This window comes from Protopterus annectens, chromosome 11.part0, assembly GCF_019279795.1.
Source record: "Protopterus annectens isolate FY-2018-M chromosome 11.part0, PAN1.0, whole genome shotgun sequence".
NCBI classification, from domain to species: Eukaryota; Metazoa; Chordata; order Ceratodontiformes; family Protopteridae; genus Protopterus; species Protopterus annectens.
Window position 1 is genome coordinate 955491626 of NC_056745.1, and position 25173 is coordinate 955516798.

Genomic DNA, 25173 nt, shown 5'->3' on the forward strand with positions numbered 1-25173 from the left:
CAGATTCAGATGGAGGTTCTGCTGGCTCTGTCCCTTCTGGATCTGTGAGTAGGCATTCCCCTTTTCATCCTGTGGCCCCTTCGATTCAACTTCCTGCTTTGAAGTTGTTGGATCCAATGGCCATGAGAACAGCGACATTGGATCCAGTAGTGGTTCCCATTTCAAGTCTGATGGTTTCCCTGATATGGTCTGCTCCAACAGCTTTAGGGCCCAGTGCATCTTGTAGCCGAAGCTTAGATGTTTGGTCTGGAGGGGGGGGGGGTTGACTTCGACTCAGAGGTTTTTGGAGCTGTTGCTTCCCATCAGAACCTCAGTTTCCAATGGTTTTGACTACTGAGGGACGACTCTCGGATCTTTGTAGTCCATCTGCCATCAAGGTAGTGGAGAGGGCCCTTGCCCATTCTAGGGGATTCCTGGTTCTCCAACCATCGGATCTAATTTCCACCCCAATGGAATCTGTCATTTAGGCCTCTCATCTTCCACCGGGACAGCTGGTGCTGCAAAGCCCCCAACCTCTTCCCATTGTGGATCCCCATTTTTCTTTCAATACCACCCAGGAGTATCCCACCAAGGAGGTCCCCTGGAAGAAGAGGTGTAAAAGGAGACACCTGGATTCCCTGCAGAAATCTGGCACAACTGACAATGTTTATCAGAAGGGGAAGGTTCCCCCAGATATCCACCTGATGATGTCTCATTTGTGGACATCCTAGAGATCCTCCATCAAAAGGGTGGATGGTCCTCCCAGAGCCCTAACCCTGAGGAGTTAGTGCTCTTGGAGGCCTTCAACACCAGCTGTGTACATTCTGGATGCCCCCCCCCCCCGGTGGATCCTCTTATTGAATTAGTTTCCATAAGCATGGAAATATCCTGAGACTGTAGAGACCATAACCAAGCAGGCTGATAAGATATTAAGTGTTCCCCTAGACAATATCACACTGGACTAAAGGGATCCCAGTAGATGCCATGGTTGTTGCAGCACCCACCAAAATGGAGCTAGCTCAGGAAAGTTCCACTGCCCCCCCCCCAACAGGAAGTCTAGGGCTTTAGACAGGTTTGGCAAGAGGGTTTACACTTCGTCTATGTTTGATTTGTGAGTGCTGGACTGCTTGTCCCATTTTACCAGGTAACAGAGGGACTTGATCAAGGAACTGTTTAGCTTGGTCCCTGAGTCCATGTCTGAAGAGGAATGCAAGACCTTTCCCTCCAGAATGGCCACTGTCCAATCAATATCCAATTCATCCATGAGGCTGATTGCTCACATGGCTGAATGCACCTCTAGGGCCACCAGTTTTGGCATTGCCATTAGGTGCCATGCCTGAATGCAGTTGCGTGACTTTGCATAACCTTTCAAAGTGTCATTTGTCAGTTAACCATTTGAAGGTTTGTCTCTGTTTCTGCCATCGGAATCTCCAGTTTTCTACTCCACAAAGATCCTTCTCCAGGTATCAGTGTGGAGGAAAAAAACTGTGGTTCAGGAAATCTTAAGGTCCTTTTCAGGAATCTCAGGGAGACTTTTCCCCCAGAGGCAAGGAGGGAAACCATTACAATAGTAAATGCTGCCCCAGGGGCAGAGGAGCCCACAAAACCAAGGGTCTCGGGATTCCTCCTCAGAAAGAACCTTTCAGCACTCTTGAAGTGTTGCCAACTGCCCTTCTCTGGAGGCAGTCAGGGGGAGCTTATCTTTGCACCCAGAAGCCTGGATAGCCATCACAAACAATCAATGGGTGCAAAGGATCATATGCAGAGGATACTCCATTCCCTTTTTAAATCTTCCCAAGCAAAAACCTACCTGCCAGATGCGTCACCCAATCAGAGGGAGGCAGCAGCCTTAGAAATTACAAAGCTGCTGCAAAGAGTCATCTAGGAAGTCCCTCCTGACCAAGTCGGATTGGGCATCTACTCAAGGTTCTTTTTAGTACCAAAGAAGATGGGAGATCTAAGGCCAATTTTGGATCTCACATCTCTGAACAAATCAGTAAACCCAGAATTCATGATGGTCACAATCCAATCCATTTTACCTCTTCTGAAGATGGAAGACTGGATGTGCTCAATAGACCTGAGGGATGTGTACTACCATATCAAAATGAAGAGGCACTGCAGACGGTATCTTTGTTTCAGGCTGTGAGCCAGTCATTACCAATTGCGAGTGCTTCCATTTGGTCTCACCACAGCCCCCAGGGCATTTACCAATTGGATGGCAGTAGTTGCAGTTCATCTCAGACTGGAGGGATTCCATGTGTTTTCTTATCTCGTTGACTGGCTTCTAACCACTTCAACCAGGTATCTACTCATTCAAGCCAGGGGTAACATTTTACAAGTGGCTGCCATTCTTGGCATAACTCTTGACATGCAAAAATCATAGCTCAGTCCTGTTCAGCTAACGGAGTTTATTGGAGCTCATTTAGACATGACCAAAACTATGTCATTTCTACCTCCACACAGGGTGTCGACTCTGAGACTTCATGTCTCCAAAATCCTAGCAATCCCATCCCTTCCAGTGAAACTAGTACCAAGAGCATTAGATTCTGTGGCTGCCACAGTAACGCTACTACCTACAGCACACTTACATGTGTAAATCCTACAGTGGATGTTATTAGTTCAGTGGTTGTTACATCAGCATTCTCTGACTCAACCTATAAAACAGTCAAGGGTATACAAAGAGTCTCTTCTGTGGTGGCTTCATTCCTCAGAAGTCAGCCAAGGTCGTCCTTTTGTCCTTCCTCCATCAAATGCCAAACTGACCACTAATGCCTCCCAGTTGGGGGTGGAGGGGCATTTTCTGGGATGGACGGTTCTAGGAATATGGACATCTCAGGAGACCAATTTGCATGTCAACGTTCTGGAGACGAGAGTGGTTCTTCTGGCATTGCAAGCACTTCCTCCAGGTACCATGGCAATTCATATGGACAGTATGTCCTTAGTATGGTACATCAACAAGCAAAGGGGAATCAGATCTTACCCACTGTGCTGACAAGCAATGAGAGTGCGGCAATGGGCGATCTCTACCAACCATATTCTGGTCACAACACACATTCCAGGGGAGTCCAGCATTCTAGCGGATAGGCTCAGCAGAACTGCATTGATGCCTCATGAGTAGTCTTTGAACCAGTCAGTGGCAGACATCATCTTCCTCCAGCAGGGTCAACCTTGCTGCGACCTGTTTGCTTCTCCCCTCAACAACAAATGTTGCAAGTTATTTGCCTTGATCCTTCCTCAAGGTCAGCCCCAGAGAGATACTCGAGTCCATGCTTGACCTCCCTGTCTACTTTATGCACGCCCGCCATTACCCCTGATTCCCAAATTCCTTCAGAAAGCTTATTAGTTGAAGAGTAAAGTAATCCTCATTGCTCCTTTCTGGCCTCACCAGGTTTGATTCACCTTCCTCTAGTGTCATCTTCTTTGTCTGCCATGGACTCTGAAACCACTTCAAGACCTGTTATCCCACCACTCAGGGCAGACTCATCAAATCATCCAGGTTTAAAATTGACCACATGGTTTCTCCAGTTCCACTGATGGCTAGACATTCCAGGCTTTCACCCCTGGTCCAAGAGATACTAATATCAGCTCACAAAGCATTTACTAGGAAGATATGTAAGAGCAAATGGAAAAGATTCTCTATTTGGACACAGCAGAAGCTGATAGATCCTTTTACGGCTCCTGTTCCTGTGATTTTAGATTTCCTGGCTTTTCTGTTCCAGAACAGAGCCAGCTATTCCATGGTGAAGGTTCATTTGGCAGCCATTTCTCATTTCCACATTGGGAAAGACTCTTCTTCTCTAGGTTCTTCTAAGCTATGTAAGGTTTTCCTTTGGGACACCATTTTACTTCCTCCCCCACTCAAGGATCCAACTCCCCCTTGGGATTTTAATTTGGTTCTTCCTCCATTTGAACCAGCAGCTAGGGTAGATCTTACGTTTATGTCCTGGAAAACAGCCCTTTTAGTTGCTATTACATCAGCAAAAAGAGTTTCTGAGATTAATGCCTTCTCTGCTAAACTGTCTTACTTGATCTTCCATAAGGATTGAGTATTCTTATGGAACAGTCCATCTTTTTTACCTAAAATCGTCACAGAAAGCAATATCAATCAGTCCATCTTCCAGTTTTCTTCCCCAATTTCAAGAACAAGGGAGAATACACACTGCATCTTCTGGATGTTCATAGGCAATTACATTTTTGTCTGGACAGGACAAAATCTTTCAGAAAATCTGACCAGTTGTTTATATCCTTTTTAGAGGTTAGAAAAGGCACAGCAGTTGCTAAACCTACTCTGACCAGATGGTTGTGAGATTGTCTGTCTTTTGTTTATTCTTCAAAAGTTATGTCCTTGCCGGGCATGTCAAAACTCATTCTATGAGATCTGTGAGGACTTTTTAAGCTTTTTCCTTGAATGTCAACTCATGACATTTCATAGGTTCATAGGCTAGTACTAGGCTGTCGGCCCTAGGGCCTATACAAGCCTAGCCATAACAATTCCCTGGCTATTTCTTCCTACACTATTTACGTCCCCGGACCCCTGTCTAGCAGGGCAACTGATGTGACCCCAGGGTGAATTTCCTTTCTCCCATCCAATCGTCAAGGTTCCTTTTGAAGAGGGCCAAAGAGGCACTCTGCTTGACATGTATGGGCAGTCTATTCCAGAGTCTGGGGAGTCCCTGGGTCAGGAACCTATCCTCTCCAGAATGTTTTGTTTATTGTGATGGCAAAGTTTAGATCCCTGGAGCGTGTGTCTCTGAGGGATTGGGATTTCTTTAAGTGTAGCATGTCCAACAGCTCTGGGTTTGACATGGCCTTGTATGTTAAGCAGAGATCGCCACTGAGTAGACAATATGCGACAGAGTATAGCTGGAGTTTTTTAAGGCGGTCAGCATAGGGCATCTGCTTTAGGCCTATGATTCTTTTAGTGAGGTATTTCTGTGGCCTTTCCAGTTGTTGCAGATGTCTTGAGAGGTACATACCAAATGGGGCATTGTATTCTATAATGGGTCGAATGAGGGATGAGTAGAGTGGGACAATGACCTCCTTTTTTCTGGATGAAAAGCCCTTAGTGATGAAGTGTGTCACATAGAAGGATTTCCTGACTATTGTGGCAATGTGGTTATCGAAGGTGAGACCACTGTCCACCTGCGTCCCTAAGTCTCTTATCACACTTTCAGTGTTTAGTGTACTGCCACCTATGTGGTAATTCACAGGTATATGTTTTTTCCCCAAAGGGGATAACTGTACATTTCTTGACCTTGAGCTTGAGCCCATGGCTCTGGGACCAAGCATATGTTTCTGTAAGGCCCTTTTGTAGAGTATCCACATCATTTGGGGATTCAATAATGGCTCCTAGTTTGCAGTCATCTGAGAACTTTGTTAGCCAGAGTCCCTTAGTGTTAGCCTGTACTTCAGAGAAGTAGATGCCAAACAAGACTGGTCCCAGGACCGAACCCTGAGGTACTCCACTTGTCACTTGTCTGAAGCTGGATGTGGAGTTGGCTACTTTTACAGTGTGGGTTCTGTCAGTAAGCCAGTTGGCAACCCATTGAGTGACATAGGGATTAATGCCCAGCTTAGGAAGTCTATCTATGATTCCAGAGTGGGGGATGATGTCAAAGGCCTTGGCGAGGTCCAGATAGGCTGTGTGGACCACCTTACCCTCGTCCATGGCTCTGGAGACTGATTCGAAGAAGTCAATCAGGTTCAGGAGACAAGATCGTCCCTTCACAAACCCACACTGGGTGGGGTCCAGTGTTTGAAGGTTGCCAATGTCTTTGTTTATAAGTTCCATGGTAATACGTTCCATGGCCTTGCAGATCAGGCTCATCAGACTGATGGGGCAGTAGTTCCCGGGATCCAAGATGGATCCCCCCTTGTGGAGTGGGTAGCTGTGCGCCACTCAGTAGGCATGAAGCCTAACGTGAGGCTATGATTAAACATGACCCTTAGGTGAGGTGCCAGTTCATTTTGTAATTCATGTAGTGCACAGCCCGGGATGTCATCTGGTCCCATGGATGCTGTATTCTTAGCTTTGGAGAGTGCGTTTTTTACATGTTTGGCCGTTATTACTGGAATTTGGCAATCTTCCAGTATTGAGATGGGTCGTTTAGGGGGTGAGAGGGGGGTGAAGTTGGCACTGAACTGATCTGCCAGGATATTGGCAATATCCTTGGGATCAGTATATTTAATGCCATTTTGTTGTAGCTCAGAGCAGATCTGAGCATTGCCATTTAGATTCTTGACATAATTATAGAATGCCTTGTGGTTGACTTTGGAATCTTTGACAATTTTATTTTCGTAACTAGCTTTGGAGGATTTTATGATGGATCTCAGCCTTTTACTGAGGCTGGTAAGGGAGTTTTTTGTATTCTGGGATTATCCTCTTTTCTGCAATAGTTTCTTCCTTTTCTTGTAAAGTTTGTTTATGGCAGGGGACCACCAGCTTGGCTTTCTTTTTTTTGGAGGAGACCATCTTGGTTCTATTTGGGATGGCACGATTCATGCATGAGTGGATGTGCTCGTACAGTGCCTTAGTGTAGGATTCAGCAGTCTCTTGGTCAAGGTCTCATTCTAGGAATAGGGCTGCTTTTGGCTCTATGGTGTTTCAGAATATCCTTCCATGAGGGCCACCTTAGGTTTGTGTAGCTGGGAACTCTGTCCCACAGGTCGAGGTACGAATGAAAATGACAACATCAGATAAAGAAGTTCTTACCATAACATTCCATCTGTCCATTTTCATTCTTCCTTGACCTCCTAACCCTTCTTCACCTTGGCCTTTTTTCTGTGTAGACCTGATGGAGTTGGTCTCTATTAGGAACTGCAGTTCCTGTGTTGAGCCCCAATACCTTTCTCTTCTTCTGTGACTATGTAGTTACCTTAGTTGTATATTTTTAGCAAACTCAGTCTGAGGTATTCTGGGGGAAGGAGGCATTATGGGATGGAGAGGAGGAGCTTGGGCTTCCAATCTTGAGCTTGGAAAGCGGCACAGTCAGATCCGAGGTTGGATCTTTGATCACAGAGCGTCCCTGTTGCTTCTCATTTCAGAGGCATGCTAAGGTGAATTTGAGTATAAGGGACTGTGTTACATTGTCTTCCTGACGGCACTTGCTAAGTGCTTTATGACTTTGAAAGCTGGAAAAATTCATAGAGCTTTTTACTTTTTTTTTCCTGTAATTAGTAGTATATAGAGCAGGTAAAGCTCCATGTAATACAAGGAGTTATAATCGGGTCTTTGATCATAACCTTCAGTTATATATTCTTGATATGGATGCCAAGAACGACCTCTCAGGCTTCACTCTTGAGGTGAATTTCTTGGCATGCATGTCTCAAACACATAATTAAGTTTATGATATATAATTTCTGGCAGTTGATGTTTGGTGCCTTTCTGGGTGTGATCTGTTCCAGTGAAATAGTATCTATATGTAACTTCCATGTTCCTGTAAGCAGTTAGGCCATGCTCTGTTTGTAAGTTAATCTTTCATAAGTTCTCAGGACAAATTTATGTAATTTTAGTTAAGATTTTGGCAGATGTCACCTTTAAGTTTGATCCGTGAGCAGTCCTTTTAGTTTTATAGTACATTTTAATTATGAGCTTCTTGAATTTAAATGTGTGATCTGCAGCTGCATAATTCAGTGTATTGTGCCTTGTTTACAGTTAAATGATGCAAGTAGTAAACACTTGATTTCTTACTATTTGTTTGAATTCTTTAAACAGGTGTATCTGTTGAGTCACACTTGAAAGATGTTGAAATCCTAACTAATCTGTTTCCACAGTCCTCCGTGAAGGTGCCAGACGTTAACTTCTTTTACAAGTAAGTGAACACATAAGAAGTATCCCATTAATATTTTTTAAACAAGATACATCTTTATTAAATTATCACTTATAACATAGGCAATCATACATTCATAAAAAATGAAAATAAACCATATTAACATATTTTAGTTGCAAACATTATGTCAGTCAAATATTACATAGCTCATTCAAATCCTGCCTTCTTTTAAACCTCATTCCCCTCCAAAATGTTATTCTACATGTATTACTCCCACAATTCCCATTTTTTAATTTGCTCCTACCCTTTTCTAAAGGGCCATTTTTTTTCTCTGTTACTGTATTCACTATTTCTAGTACAGTTGGTTTGGACTTTCATTTCCATTTTCTAGTCATTGCTTTTTTTGTCAGCCACCATAATTAGACTCGGCAAGGCCTTACTATGTCTAGGCAAGTCTGATTCTGTAACATAGCTCAAAACCTCATTTCCTTAGTTATACCAATTTGTTCATCCAGTATCTCTGACAGAGCAGCCTGCAGTGAATTTTTAAAACCTGCCAACTCATTACACTCCCAGAAAATATTTTCCAAATTAACTCTTTCTTCCCCATCACACCTCCAACGTTTGCTGTCTACCTGAGGAAAAAATATCTGGAGTTTACTTGGGGTATAAAAATAGCTATGTAAACACTTATAAGCAAAGATCCTAAATCTTCTAGACTTTGTTGCATATTTGGGAGACGTATATATACCCTCCTGGTTTCTTTGTGAATTTCTTATCCAATCTCTCTTCCCAATCTTTTCTAACCTCCTCTGATTGATTTTTATAGTTACCATGCAATATTTTGTATGTTCTGCTACGTATTCCTTTCTTAATAGCAACTTCTGTTCTGTGTTCTATTAAAACCTCTACCAGTGCTGGTCTTTCACTTAGAATTCCCCTATTTCTTTCTCTTTGCTTATACTCTAATATCAGTCCTTGATAGGGAAGACAATCTCTAGCCTGCAGTCCAAATAAATTATTGACCTCTTCCTATTCTATTACCAGTCCCTCTCTAATTATTTACTCCCAATTCATTGTTCCCTTTGCCAGTTTTCTGTAGTAAATTCCAGCCCCTCTTGCCTATTTTCTGTATCCCTAATTGCAGTCATCCCTATGGAGAGAATTTACTTTTTCCTTCCCCATATTGGCTTAGTTCTTGGAATACTTTCTGATACTTTATGAATATAATATTTCTCTTAAATCTTTTGGGTTTCTAATACCATGATGGGAATGGACCCCATTCCTAAGTCAAAGTATGATTAAAGTTCATGAAATTAATATTGCTTCACTCTTCGATGTCAGCCAAAAGTGCTCTTAGCAGCACCCGCAATGTGCCCAGTAATGACTTCTTCTGTAATTCGAACAGAGTTACATGTATTGGTATCATATCTAAATATGATTGTAGACTCTTTTTTATAATACCCGTTGCTTCTACTACTATTGGAATTATCTGAGTATCCTTCTTCCACATTGCTCTAGTTTCCGCTTGCAGATCCTGATATTTTATGACTGTGTGTCTCTCTATGCAGGACACTGTAGTCACTGGGTGTGCCAGTTTCAATGATCAATGCTACTCTTGTCTTCTTTTCTTGGACTACTATATCCAGTTTTCTAGCATCTATCTATTTGAATTATTGGTAATGGATGATCCCATGTAATGTAAACTTCATCATTTTCTATAATGCTTTGTGGCTCATGTTTCCAGTGTTTTTCAGCCACTTTAATACCATAATGTTTGCACAATCCCCAGTGCAACAATCTTGCTACATTATTATGCCTTTCAGTATACAGTCCTTCTGCCATTAGTATGTCACAACCACTAACGAGGTATGCGACAGTTTCCAATTTGGTTTTACAGAACCTACATTTGCCTGTTTCTCCCACATGTTCAATGGACTTTGTAAACCAGCATGTACGTAGCCCACTGTCTTGAGCTGCCAATATTAACATTTCATCTCTTGGCTTGAATTCACTTCTTAACCATTTCTGCATTCGTTCCTGATCAACATGAAGTTCTTCCAGAAGTTTTCTATACTTGCAACTATATTTTTGCATTTTCCACATTTCTTGCCTTTTCATCTGGTCATTCATCTTATATTCTTTCTTTTGTTTTTTGGCACATCCAGTTGCTGCCTGATTTTTATCTACTTCTGGTTTGATTCCCATTCCTGCTTGATGGTGATATGCTTCTGCTAGATTAAGCAGAGAAGTCATCTTAGATTTATTCTCATCATGTTTTAGAACTTGCACTACATTTGGGTCTTGTGAGGATAGCATTTAATGTGTGGAGTCCCACGATTGCAGATCTGTAAATGTAATCAATTTCAAGGAGGCACATCCCTCCTTTGGAACGGGGAATATATAATCTTGGTATGCACTGATTTTTATAGATCATTTTGGGAGTATGAAGCATTCTTCTTGTTTTAATATCTAATTTATCCAGCACATTTTGGGGCCAGTCAATCACTCCAAAACTGTAAGTTAGGACAGAAAGAGCAAACTGGTGTATAGCTTGGATTTTGTTCCTAGACGTCAATGTTGTTTTCAGGATGAATTTAAATCTTCTGACGTATTCCTTACTAAGTTTTATTCTCATTTTATTGCTGATCTTTTATCATTTCCCAAGTACTTATACACTCCCTCTTGCTCAAGTTCTTTTATATCACATTCTTGTCCCAAACTGATGTTTTCCTGGTGCTGCAGTTTTCCTGCTTTAAAGGTTGCTTTTGCACATTTATCAAGACCAAGTGACATTCTGTCATCTGAAAAAGTTTTAACCTGCAGCTGTGCTTTCAGTTTTTCATCTGATGAGCTGTACAGTTTTAAATCCTCGACAAACAGAAGATGAGAAGTCTTTAGACTTTTTTGTTTTCTAGGAGCCAAATTATAGTCATGTCCTAAGCTGTTAAGTAGACAGCTTAATGGGTTAACGGCAAGACAGAATAGCAACAGTGACAGAGAATCACGCTGGAATATCCCCCTTTAAATTTTTAATCCTAGGATAGCAATTTCCTTTATCATTTAATTGCAAAGTGGTCTGCCATCGTTTCATGGTCACTGTAATGTAGTTGATCAGTGTAGAGTGTATCTTATACATTTTTAAGAGCTCTTTTATCCATGAATGTGGGATACTATCAAATGCTTTTTTGTAGTCCATGTCATACTTCGGTTCTTCCCCTTTTTACAGTTCTCCACTATGACTTCATTTAACAACAAATGATCATTTTCTCCATATGACTTTCTTCTATTGTCCTTTTGTTCTACTGCCATAATTGAGTTTTCTTCTAAATGACCATAAACTCTGTCAGCATCAATTCCCATGTATAGTTTATATGTCGTCAGAAGGCAAGTTATTGGTCTATAATTTTTGGGGTAGCTTGCAGGTTCACTCTTTAGTAGGAGCACTGTTTTACCTGTTAGCCAGATTGGTGTCTGTTTGGGGTGCGCATATAAATAGTTCTTATTCATGGCTAGGTCTTCATGCAAAGATGTTAATACTTTTAACCAAAAGTTAGACACTGCATCTGGGCCTGGGGTTTTCCAATTAGAGGCTTTTCTTAACTTTGTTTCAATCTCTCTGGCTGTTATTTCATCCCATTTCATATCATGTACCTTTAAACTTCTTATTCTTTTTTTTTACTTCTTTTATCTATTTAGCATCTTTGTTGTGTGCCAAAGGATCTTCATAGACACTTCTCCAAAATGCATCTATTTCTTCTTTTTTTGGCAGTCTTTTAATTCCTTTTATCTTGTTTTCCATTTCTCTATAAAACTTTTTTGGGACATCACTAAATTGCTTATTTTGTGACTTTTCCTTTGTATTTATCTGTGTATCTTCTAAGTTTTTCTGCCTGTGCTGAAATTTTTGTTATTTGCGATAGTGCATGATAGATCCTAGTCTGTTCTAATACTGCACACTGCTTTTATCACATCTATCTTTTTTAGTATTTTTGTTGATCTATTCTCTCTTCTATAGTCTTCTAACAGTGACACTTCTTGTCTTAATTACTTTATATTTTTCTCTATTCAATGCTTCCATGATAGTATTTGATTTCTCCCATTCCTTTGCCTCACTACTTTGTGCTCTTGTGGTAGAACTCTATCAGTTATTAATTTAGCTGCACAGTAACATATCTTGTTTACTTCTATTATATCACATGGATCTCTATTGACAGTCCTAATTACTGTGTGCATTTGTTTTATCAGACTTCTGACTTTTGGGGTTCTATTGACCTTCTGCAGTCTATTTCTTTCATTGATTTTAATATATCTATGTCCATTAAATCAAGCAACTCTTCCCTTAGTTCACTTTCTTCCAGACTGAGGGCACATCCTTTGTTTTCCACTTCCTGCGGGCATTCTGTTGAAAGTTCTATAGCATCTTCCTGTGGCACCTTCTCTTCAATTTCATCCTGTGTCACCCGTTGCTCTGTCATATGAGAGCTCACTGGCCTATCACTCCTCAACATTGACTGCATCAGAGTTTCCACAGTATCCTGTTCCTTCTTTTGATATCTAGCTTCAAGTGAATGCTTATACTGGTTTCCTGTGGAAGGTTACAAAATATCTTGATATGGCACCTGACCAATTGCTTCCTGTTCAACTGGTTTCCCCTTAATTTGGTTATCCATTGCTCTATCTTGTTGTGGTGCTTTCTGCATTAGATTTTTACACCATATCCTTCACTTTTCAGGTACTCAATAACCTCAACTTCTATTTCTTTAATTTCTCCATTACTAATCTCCTTTTCTACTTTTCCTGTTTGTCTTATTTTTTGTATTGTAAAGTTTTCCATGTACGGATTCCTTTGCCTGTATTTCTCTTCAAATATCTTTGGTGCTGCACTTTTTGTATTGGTTAGCTTTGCTTTCTCCTTTGCATAAGTATTACACCATATTAAATTTCTCTTTCTTTCCCATGTCCATATTTATTTTTCAGCTGTCTCCTGATCTTCCTGCTTTTCCTTACTTTGGGGGAGTCGCTCTCTCATGCTGTGATGTAGTCTGTGTTAGACTTTCTACATTAAATCTTTTACTTCGCAGATACTCCATAACTTCAACTTCTATTTTTTAACTTCTGCTTTACTAATCTTCTTTTCCACATTCCATCTTTGTGATATTAATTTTTTTATTCTGAAATTGTCCATATCTGGATGCCTTTGCCTGTATTTCTCTTTGAATATCTTTGTGGCTGCCTTCCCTATATTAATTAATTTGGCTTTCTCCTTTGCATAAATATTGCACCATATCAAATCCCTCTTTCTTTCCCATGCCCATATTTCTTTTTTATACTTTTCAAAAATGTCTAGGTTTTGTTGTTTACATTTTTGTACTTTATCAGATGCTTCTTTTTCCAAACAGATCAAAGTTTCTTGATCTATATACTGTTTTTCAAAAATCTGTTGTATTAATGAATGCAAAATTTTATTTGAAGCTTCTGACAGTTTTTCCTGTGAAAGTTTATGTTTCCTCTTATTTATCTCTTAATCTCTTTGTATATCCTCTGTCTGGAAATTGTGGGCTTTTTGCATAATAGTAACAATACATAATGTCTTTCTTATCCTCAATAGTCCACCCTATCATCTTTATGGCTCTTACTTTGGCCTATTAGTTTTTGTGATTTTTTTGTGGACTACTACTTCCTTGTATAACAGGGGGTCCATCCTCCCTGGACCTGGCCTGGACCCATTGTAGGAATGTTTCTGGCTTTTCAGGATTCTACACTGTTATTGTTTTCCGGTCCTGTCACCAGTGTGCCTACCAATACTGGGCACTTTTTTTTATCCTGGGACTTGTGCACCCAGCTAACTTTTTTTGTTTTTGCCTTACTTCTGTCCATGATATATGTTATGTAAATATAGTCTATATATCAGTGTCTCCTTGATGAGATTTTGTGAAAAACAGGGTCCACCTTGCGGAGGTACTCACCAAGATTTGAGGATGAATTCAACTTCAGCACTACTACTCTCCTTTGCTTGCTGACTTTTCATCTCTCCATTAGGACCCCTAATTCTGTATGGTTATTGTTGTTATCCTTAAGGATCTGCATCCAAAATTGTGTTGCTCTTTGTTTCTTGAGCTTCCCCCCTGTTTTGCCATTATCCGTTTCCACTTTGAATTATAGGTTTCTGCTTGTGTTATGTATAGGTGTCATGTAGCTCTGAAATACCCCTTCAAATCAAGTAATCCCAAGCCACCACCTTCTGTTAGAAGAATCATCTTATCCCACTTGACTCTTGGTATCTTCCCTCACAGATAAAATCCTTCAGCTCTTTATTAATTGCTATCCACAACTTTTCCTCTGGTTGATAAAAATATGCCTGACCTGTGTATAAAACTAAAGAGACTAAAAACATTTTAACTGCTTGTGTCTTGCTATTCATATCCATAAAACAGAACTTCCAGTTTCTCAGTTTTTGTTATATCTTTTGTGTAGTCTCTTCCCACATATCCTTAGCTGCAACACCAGACTCCTTTTTAATCCATACTCGTAAGTACTTCATTTTATCCTTTTCACATAAATATGGATATTGCTGAAACAATTAGTGTATTGGTACATAGTTTATAGCTATTGCCTTTGTTTTAGCTTCATTAATTCTGTATCCCAGAAAGATTTGAAACTGTCTCAGTGTTTCATAACACTGAGCTGTCCGTTTCTGGTTTTATCGGGCATAAAATAATATCACCTGCAAATGCAGCCAGTTTTCTTGACAGCCATACCAATTATATCCTTGAATTTCTGAGTCCCTTAATTTCTTTGCCAGTGGTTCTAAATATAATGCAAATAACAAAGGGAAAAGAGGAAACCCCTGCCTGGTTCCTCTGCTCAAACAGAAATTAGAGAGGAATCCACCCACTTTAATTTTTGCCTCCAGTCCCTCATATATCCTCTTAATCAACCTTATAATTTTATCAGGGAATGCAAATGCTTCCATTGTCCTGCTCATAAAATCCCGGTTTACTCTATTGAATGCTTTTTCTGCATCTAGACTCAGCAACAACAGTGGTATTGACTTACATTATGCTTCTGTCTAGATCATCATTGCTCTGTTAATGTTGTCAAGTGTTTGTTCCCCCTCCACAAAACCACATTGATCCATATCTATCAATTTTGGCATCACCTTTTCCATTATTGTAGCCATTACAGACATAAACACTTCATAATCATGGTTTAGAGTTGATAGTGGCCAATATGAAGCTGTATCTGATGGGTTTTTACTCTCTTGGGTATTATAACCACCACCTTTTTCTTCCAGGATGTTGGTGCTTCTCCTCCTCTTAAAATACCGTTAAACAAAACCTTCTAGATCTGTATCAGTATTTTCCCTCCTAGCATGCAAGAATACCATCTGTTACTGGGGACTTTCCTGTAGATTATACATCACCATTTTTATCTCATCTCCTCCTATCCTAGCTATTAGTAACTGACCCTTATCTACCTCTAACCGTGGCATATTTAATTCTTCCATAAACATCTCCAATTGTAAATTTTCTTGATTTCCATATTTCTCTGCTTTATACAGATTTTCATAAAATTTCTGAAATTTTTTCTAGTACCTCTACAGGATCTCTTCTTATCTTCCTTGTTATAGGCTCCCTAAGCTTGGTGACAACCCTTTCTACTTTCTGTTGCTGAGTCATTGTGCTAAAAGTTTTTGTCCTCTGGATTTATCATCAAAAATAGTTGCTTAACAACAGCCTTTCTAAACTCATGCATATTATCAAGGTCATCCGTTATTTTCTGTTTAGTATTCTGCAGTTGCTCCTTTACTTGTTCTGTGAGATTCGCCCTGTTTTCAATACTTTTAATCTTTGTCAGTCCTTCTAAATAATTCTTGTTACTTCTTAACAATCTCTCTCTCTCTTTTATTTCAACCCTTCCTGTTTTTAAACTCCACTTTAATTTTATCTCACTCCCTAGTTATATTTTCAGAAGAAATTTCTGTCTTCTATAATAACGCCAAAATAATTTCCACTACCCATTCCTTAAATTTCTCTCTTTTCAACAGATAGACAGGAAAGTGCCAGTGTCTCATTTGTATTTCATTACCCTGCATTTTTATTTTAGTTATTACTGGCACGTGATATGTAGATACATATTAAACCTTTCAGTTAAATGCACGTGTTCCTGGGAAATATAAGTTTTGTCTAGCCTAGTCAAGTTTTTGTATCTTACGGAATAATACGTAAATTCACTCATGACTCCTGCTGTAGAATTCACATCTTCCGTGCCAAATATTTTCATAAATGGTTATATTTTGTCATTATGTTAAGAAGTTTTTATTCCCACCTGTTACGCATAACAGTTTTTTTAATGTGTAGTTCAAGCTTTTGTGTTACATGCATACACACAGATGTTTGTCATGTTTATCTTTTATACTTGTTTTTTGTCATATCCTTTTGAACCTATGTCACAAATTACAGAAAGTTTTATTTTAGTGAAAGGCCTCAAACAAAGAAACAAATATACCCCCAGAACACCGTTAAAATGTATTAAGTTAATACTAACACACAAAATTATGTACATCTTCAAATATTGAAGTTTAACCCTCCTTAACAGGAGCAATTGTCCCAGATTGACAGCCACACTCACGTATAAGCATAAGGTTATTCATGCTAAGATGCATGGGTACAGCCTGTGCTTTCACTAAGTGCTGTGTGTTTTTATCTTATTTGTATTCTTCTCCCTGACTGGGAAAAACATTTCAATACTTTCAGAAAGCATCACCTCCTGGTCATCGAAGGAAAGAAGTGTTCTGTTTTTATTGCTCTTTATCAGATTGTCTCCATTGAGTCATGAGAACCAGATACAGAGTTGCCTCTACAAGCACTCATTTATTTGCTAGATGAAAACGTTTTTGTTATGTTCAGTGTTCTTGTTTATTTGCTTCCCCTTAAAACCTGTTACTAGATCAGTCCAAGAGCCTCAGTCCAGTTATCCCCCTATGTAAGAGTAAGGAAAAGCATATCAATTTTTCTTGTATCATGCTCTTTTGACAAGACTTTTCTTCCTTTTTTTTTGAATTTCAATGCTCACATTTCTCAAAACTGAACAAGGAGAAAGAATGAAAGAAGTAAAAAAAAACAGGTACCTGTTGACTGTAGTATCTCTACTACACTCAAAAATAACTGAGAAATCTTTACTTTATGGTATGCAGATTGTCATGCATTATAAAACTACTACTGATAAGAACAAAATGTTGTTTTATTTGTAGTATCTTTCCCTCCTCTTCCCCTGCCCAAATGTTCTTCCAAACATTAGTGACATGAAGTAAGACATATGTGTTGGATTCCCCTACATGTTTATCAGTCAACAAAGTCCAGTATTTCCAGGTTTTCTTGCTCTGTTATATTTCACAAATATAATCAATGCTTTGTAATCCCACATTTATTTGTCAGTTTCTGAGTTACTGGTTTTCTTCCTGTTGATCTCCTTTTCTGAGATCCAGTCTCTGCATCATTTCCAACATACACCCTGTTCTTCTAGTCAACGCTTGTGCTTTATCCCGCTCAAGCATTTTCCTTTGAAACATTGGAAAAGGTTTCATTGGCACAGTCTCTCTATGGGCTTTATTACCAAAAGAACAAAAAGCAGAATATTCTTCTGTTTCATAGTTCACTTTTTGTTGGACAAATGTTTATATTTCCTGCTTAGCATGTTCTGCATCAAAAAATAATTTTGATCCTCCAGGAAAAAAATATTCTGAAAATAGCTGGCTACAGCAACTTGAATCTCATGCCTGCTTCTCAATATTCCCTTATTAGTGGAATAAATGTATTCCTTTCCCCCCGGTGTACAGTGAGTAATAATGTACCATAAACTCTCTACTCTCTTCCACTTTTAGTATTTTGTTCTTCTGCCACAGTTTTGTCAGAATCATCTCTTTCTGCTGGTAGGATTGCATCTTTACTATTAAAGGTCTAGGTTGCTGTCTCATGGCCAGGTTTGGAGCACACGCATGATGAGCCCTTTCAGTTAAAATTCCTGTTGTGGAATACCAGTCCAGTTGCTTATTTGTGCTTTCATAAAATTAATGCAGTCTGTTCCTTCCAGCTTCTCTGGAACAGCAGAAAATCTCAGGTTCTGTCTATGTCCTCTGTCCTCTAATTCTGTTATTTTTGAAGCATCTTGTCTTGAGAATTCTCATATTCAGCCAGCTTCATTTCTTATCCGTTTAAAGCTTCTTCCATTTTCCAGCCTTTTGTTATTTGAGTTGATATACCTTCAGTGTTTCATTTATTTTAATCATCTCGGAGTACATTTGACTTATTTTTTCCTCTAGATTACTGGAAGTCGTATGTTGCACCAAAGCTGGAGCTTGCACCGCTTTATGCTGAACACCTGCAGAATTCTTCTTAATCAGTGTTTTCTCCGCACCTTTTGTGATTGATTTTCTTTCAGGTTCCCTGAATTTCTTTTTTACTGGCATCCAGGCAGTGCATTTACTAGCCAGTTACTAAAATTTACTCAAAAAGGCAAGTTCACTGTCAGTCTCCTCTGAGTTTCTGTTTTCACACTGAGAGGGCTAAAATTAAGCTGTTACTCAGTGTGCAGCCATCTTGGAAGTCCTCCATTAATGGATGCTTGTCAAAAATATATTTAATTTTAATTAGTAAATAATACAAGGATACCAAAATGGGTAAAAATAGATACTTTTTTCTGTTAGCATTAGGAAAAGTGCTGGAGATTGAAGACTGAGTCTGTACTATATTTGAGTCAAAAGTGTAGTCAGAAAAAAGTGAAGATGAGTTATACGTGATGCGCATTCAACAAAAAACATTAAAGTATTATTCTGGCAAGAAAGACCCATGTATTTATTTCTTTATGAATGCATGCATGCATGCTTTGTTGATCTGGGTAGTCCTACTAAACTAATGGCCTCTCTTCATGGGAGACCTACCTGCAGCTCAGGCTGATGGGACCGCAATTTAATATGTCATCCAAAGGATAGCACAATCAGGTGTCTAGCACCTCCTTATGATGCACTGCAATGTAACTACTGGAAAATGAATCCAAGCAGTATGGGATGAGAATAGGAACTACATCCTTCTGATCTTCTAGTACTTAAGGTTAGTGTGCTGTTGAGCCAGTGTCATTACTCTAATGTATGAATACACATGTTTAAAAATGATGCAATAATGTGTGTGCGTGTTTGTGTATGTGTGTATTCAAATAATTTGTGTGCATGTGTGTGTGTGCGCATGTATATGTGTGTGTGTGTGTGTGTGTGTGTGTGTGTGTGTATATATATATATATATATAGAGAGAGAGAGAGAGTGTGTGTGTGTGTGTGTGTATATATATATATATCTATATATATATATATATATATATATATATATATATATATATATATACACACACACACACACACACACACACACACACACACACACACACACATCAGTATGTGCAACCACGCTATCATTACTGGTTTCTGGATAAGTCTTCCGTATTATGATTACTGATTCACAGTGATTTGATGAGCAGTATTGGTGTCTTTTTGCCATAGTAGACAGTTGATTTGTGAAGCTTTTGATCAGAATCAGTCTTAATTCACCTGTGGCTATCTTAGTTTTAGCAGTGAGCCCGAGAACTATACAAAGACATATTTATAGATAGAAAATGTCCTTTCTGTAGCTCAGATTATTGATGCAGCACACTTCAGTTTTGATAATTAGACAGTTGTAGTACGACACCAAGAGAATTTGATTAAATGCTTCCCATTTCTTCTGCACAATTCCTATCTGGACCTTAAAAAATATGGTCTTAGATGTTCCATTGGCCCAGCTTCATTAGCAGATACATTGCTTTTCCATAAACATCCAAAATCCATATTTACTCTCACTCCCCTCCCATTTTCTTTTTCGTTTTTATTCAGTTGTCACATCTAGTCATCAGATTGTAATAGTTTAGGCTGTTAGTTACACTCACCAATTGCAATGTGAATCTCTATACTTTGAGGTGGTATGTTTAAATTGTACCCTCACAAAGTACAGAATTTTTGAGGAATGAACTTTGGACTATTCTTTAATATTAGTTCATCAGGAGTACATTGTGTAGCAAGAATATACTATGTATTGTGATAATACTGACATGTAGTCTTATGCAATTCTGCTGTTATTTTTTTTGAACAATAGTCAATTGACAGAAGATTGCACATCTTTCTATTGAAATAAATGTACTTCTACTTTCTCCCATGTAATAGTAAGTGCTTCATGTTACAACATTTTCTCGTTTAGGAATCTAAAGCAGCTCCTTATGAATTTTGTACCTTTAAACCATCTTTTCAGTCTACTCAGATATCTTAGACCAGTAAAGAAAGTGTTTTTTTCTTTATATTTGGTCGTTTCTAGATGTGACTCATGGGTTTTATGTAACATGGCCCCAGGCAGCTGAATGGGAATAACTCTGTCATTGTTATATCAAGTCTTGTATACACAAAAACTCATGTTATGGGAAGTATATTCTGATGTTGGGATAATGTGATTTAGCATCATCTGACTACCCTTCATAATTATGTCTCACAGCTATTGCATTTTCTCACTTCTTTCTCATACTAATTTATAATTTATTAAGCTTGTCAGTAAACTCAAGATGTTATGAGATAATCCACAAAACTTCCAGAGTGGTGTGTAATAAATCATCTTTACATTCTTTGAAATCTGATTCAGTTTCAAGGCATTGGCTGTATGCAGTAGCTTATCTGTTTTTTTTTTTTTTTGCAAGCTTGGCAACATTCTTTGAAATTCTGCTGGAGCATTGTAAAATTATTTTAAATGTACTCTGTACTGACTTATAATGTGAGTCTTCAACAATGAATTTTAACATAGATTTTGTCATGAAACTAAAAGATATTGCTATTATCTCCACCATTTTAATATGACATCTTTGAGCATTGTCAAAGCTCTTGATTGGCCCTTATGCTTTAGTAGCCTACTATCTTGCTGTAGAGCTGCTCTAAGCTGTTGTTGACTAGCATTTAGACAAAGTGCAACAGGCTGAGATACATCATAGAATTTCAAAGCAGGTGTTTCAGCAACTAATCTTTTTAGGATCTCAAAACTTTGATCTTGCTCCATTGATCAAAACTAGTCAAAACCATGCTCTACAAGCTTCCACTTTGATTCTGTTGTGCTGACAAGTTTGGAAAAAAATTGCAAAGCTATTGCACTATACAAAGTAAATTCACATAAGGGATAACGTATGGGGTTTCTGTATATTGATTACTTTGAGATACAGTGTAGTTTGAGACCTTCAGAAGGCAGAATATGTCCCATGTACCACTGTGTTGCTGCACAAGTTTATTTACATGTGATCACTTTCAGATGTATTGTCCTTAATTTGTCTAGTAGCATAGTAAATCATAAATCTTGTCTGTTTTTAGTAGGTCTCAAAACAGATCATCCCTTCTAAGACTTCAGTTATTTCTGCTACTGCTCTTGAAAGCATTTCTTGTACTGATAATGAGGTTCCAAAATGTAATCATGGAAACCTTTATTGACCCAAGGAGATTGCGAATGTTCAAAGCTGGCTTCAGCCACCTTTATTTACCAAAACCCTTGGTTAACATTAAAGCTCAGAGAAAGCATAATTAGGCAGAGTTGCAACAATGCCTGAAGTTGTTTGATGTAAATAATGTTACATTTTGTTTACTGGGAAAGTACAATTGGGCAAAGCCCCTTTTCAGTGGAAAGCCAGAGAGAAAAGTTCTACATTACATAGATTTGAATGATCTAACAGTAAAATGTACAGTAATACTCAGGATTGTACAACTTAACTGGTGATACCATGTTACATACACTATATAGTTTTATGTTGCAGTATTAATAACGCGTATAACTGACATCAGTAGAACATTCCTCATTTTACAGTATGTGTATGTACTCCCACTTTGGTATTAGCACACAGCAGAAAATGCATGTGCATATACATATTTTATTCAATCCATTAGATTACTAGGGAACCATGACCAGGAGATTACTACAGTAAAATCTTTAAACAAAATAGTGATATTTCTGTGATTTGACTGCATGATGTGGGGAATTAGTAATAGGGAATAATAGAAGGGCAGTATTATTATAATGACTGCTATCATTTCATTGCACTTTTAAGTTGTATATGGCTTAAGACTGAGATGAAGAATGGCAGTTGGTAATTGGATTGTTAGAAGTGCAGGACCATTTTGTTTAAGAGGTACATCTTGAAATATATTTTAAATTGCAGATATGGTTGGATATCTCTGATATCTGCTGGGTTTGAGTTCTACAGTCTAGCTACATACACAGAGTGTAGACTGTCACCATTATGATTTTTACATTTTTGAATGTCTGTTTGGTGGTTGCCAGTTTAGTAACTTGCTGGTGCCAGAGCATCTCCCTGGGGTATAGATGATGATGTGTGCAGTCTGAATATGAGGAGAAGGCTAATAGATTAGATAGCTCCAGCCAGTTAATGGAGTGAAAGCTCCAGCCAGTTAATGGAGTGAAATGTTACTCAGTGATGTGTTTGGTTGCTGCAAACTTTGTAATTTGATTGAGACAGGGGACATGGCTGGCAGCTAACATGGAGGTTTAATTTTTCTAATGCTTGCTATGCCCTAACAGTATTTTAAGAAGCATTGGTATTAGCTCCTGTTTAAGTGATCTTTTAAGTATGTGTGTAAGTTTTTCAGAGGTGTCTATTTCACAACAGGAAAGCAGAGACAAGAATGATGAACCCTGTTTAGACAAAATACTTGAGATGCTGCAAGCTGTTGCACTTGAAACACTGGGTCTTCAAGACTGGACTCACATGCAGCAAAGAAATATAAGCTCTGTGCAACTCCTCGCAGTTAACAAGGTAATTCAGCAACAGAAGAGAATTGATCATCTGGAGGTTAAAGTGACAGATCTGCAAGCAGAATTAGGGGATTTGGAAAACAGAGCATGATGAGGTAATGTTTGTGGTAATGTTTGTCTGGCATACCAGAAGAAGTAGAGGAAAGGGACTTGCAAACTTCCATTTGCAATAAACTCCTGTAAGACTGGGAAGCATATTAGGTTCTTATAGTGGCCAGCAGATTTAACCAAAAAGCACGCCCAAGACCGATAATCTTAAAACTGCACTCATACTCTGCAAAGGCATAACTATTAAGTAATGCGTTCCCCCTCCATAGTGTGAAAGTAGATCAGCAGATTGTCCATGTTTACCAAGACTACCCCAAGGAGGAGTACAGTAGGCGGAGGGCTTTGACACTGGTTCTGAGGCCCCTGAAACAGAAGGCTCTTACCTCTTGGCTAACATAAACTAGTAGTGCTTGTAGATGGTCAAAGGTGCTGTTTCCTGACTCCACAAGCTGTACAGGTCTTCTGGTTTGACAAAGCATCTAGGGTTTTGGATCATTATGCCTCTCAGCATGATCAGAGAGGGAAGGAAACTCAGTCTCTGAGGTTGTGCACATGAGTCTACAGATGGACAACTAGTTCAAGGGATGGACTGCACTATGAACTACAATAAGGGACATGAAGTTCTTCAGAAAGATGAGCTGCAAGACTAGAGTGCTTGCCAGAAGAAGGGCAGAGAGGATGCTGCACTTAAGGATTTTGTCAGTGTGCTATGCCATAATGAACTAAAGGTTACGACTGCATTCAGAGGAGTCACAGAGGAAGAGTTTGGGATAGTATAATGTGAATAGTGTCTCTGTTGAGGCTGCATCTATCACTGAGAGTGAGTTCTGTACAAGGCCATTTCCTGTCAGTGATGCTGATAAAGCTGGCTACAGTTCATAAAGATGAAGAAAGGTAGGGTAAGTCAGTGGATGGGACAGTTGTGGCCATGGAATCTGGAACTATACCCTTGGAAAAACAGAACACGAGGACATTAAAAGGTTGGCAAAATAAATGAAAGTAAACACTTATTCTGTTATAATGTACCTGCACATTTCTGTTGGATGAATATGTTTTTGGAAATAAGGCTGAATCCTTAATGCCAATGGGGATACTATTATGCTGTTATGGAAGACTTTATATAGATTACATTGTGGGAGGAGTTCTAGGCTATGCAGTGAGTGTAACATTTTGAAAATTTATAACTATTCTTTTTTCCTTTCTCTTATATGCTGTGGACTATGCATGTTGCAGACTGTGCATTAGTGGTTATATGTTAGGGGGAGTCATTGTTAACTGTTTTTCTTGTTTATAATCAGAGATTGTAGTTCTTCTGTATGTAACTATATTGGAATGGGAGTGTATTGGGTTTATGATTAGGCTGCTGATTTCAGTGGAACTGAGGGGCTTTGATGTTCACTAGGATCAAAAGATGTATTTAGCAAAGTTTAATAGAAATCAAAAGAGAGGTGTGGGGTTTGGTGTTTAGTTCATAGTATGTTTTAGTTGGGGCACCTGAGCATCTGTGTATTCTGCCAGTATTGCTGCATCTGCAACTCTATTAACTTCCTTTGCTTGAGGAGCCAGGTGTTGGTATCAAGGAGATCAAAGGGTTTGTTTGGACCCAGCCTGGGTAGTGGGCAGTGGGGAAAGCTGAGAAAAGGAAGTAAGACTATGGGGGATAAGAAAGAAGTGCAGTTTAAGTTCAAAATTGTAACATGGAATTGTGTGTGTATGATGGGGGGATCAGTCATTCAATTAAGCAGGCTAGGATACAAGCTAAGTTAAGAAGATTCCAGCCAGATGTTGTGATGTTGCAGAAAGTAAAGCTTAAGCCACAGGAGACATTAATCATGGGAGGAAGATTTTGAGGCATGACTGGTTGTAGTACAGTGAGAGAGGAGGAAAAGAGAGGAGTTATTGTCATAGTTAGGAAAGGCCTGGGTGTGACAGTTAAAGGTGTTAAAGAGGACTGTGAAGGCAGACGAGTAATGGCAGGGTTATGTTTTTGTCATCAGGAATGAAAATTGTGGGGACTTTATAGCACCTGTAATGACTCCCCAGGATTTTGTAATACCTTTTGGCAAGATTTTATGTCTTTCTGCAATAAAGAAATTGGAGGAGGTCTCAGTTTGGTCATTGACTGGAGAAAGAATAGGAAATTCAGAAGCAGGGAGGAAAGTGTGTAAGCATAGAAGGTGACAGCACAGTGGATGCTAGAGGAGGGTTGAATTAATGTATGGCATTGGACACAGCAGGACGTTTTAGTTTATACTTTTTCAAGGAATGATGAAAAGCAAGCTACTAGGATGGACAGATTTTTTGATGAGAGGTTCAGGTGTGACACAATGGGATACAAGGGGAACCACTATCGTCAGCTTGGGGAGACATGACTGACCAACCACAATGCTTTGCCAGAGATGGTTTGCACTTACCACCACTTGGCTTATGGATACTGGCATAAACTATCTATTCCCCATAGTGTCTTTTTTTAGACGATGCCAAGTTGTTAAACC

The 25173-nt window shown here is 39.0% G+C and overlaps 1 protein-coding gene across 3 annotated transcripts in view; it reads left to right on the forward strand.

Annotated features, from left to right (window-relative positions):
* ELAPOR2 (endosome-lysosome associated apoptosis and autophagy regulator family member 2) overlaps positions 1–25173 on the forward strand; it is a 1439853-nt gene that overhangs the window by 1154527 nt on the left and 260153 nt on the right. For all 3 annotated transcript variants that reach the window (XM_044088347.1, XM_044088349.1, XM_044088348.1), the window contains one exon: positions 7694–7790. In XM_044088347.1, coding sequence (XP_043944282.1) covers positions 7694–7790 — 97 coding nt within the window. The remainder of the gene's footprint in view (positions 1–7693; positions 7791–25173) is intronic.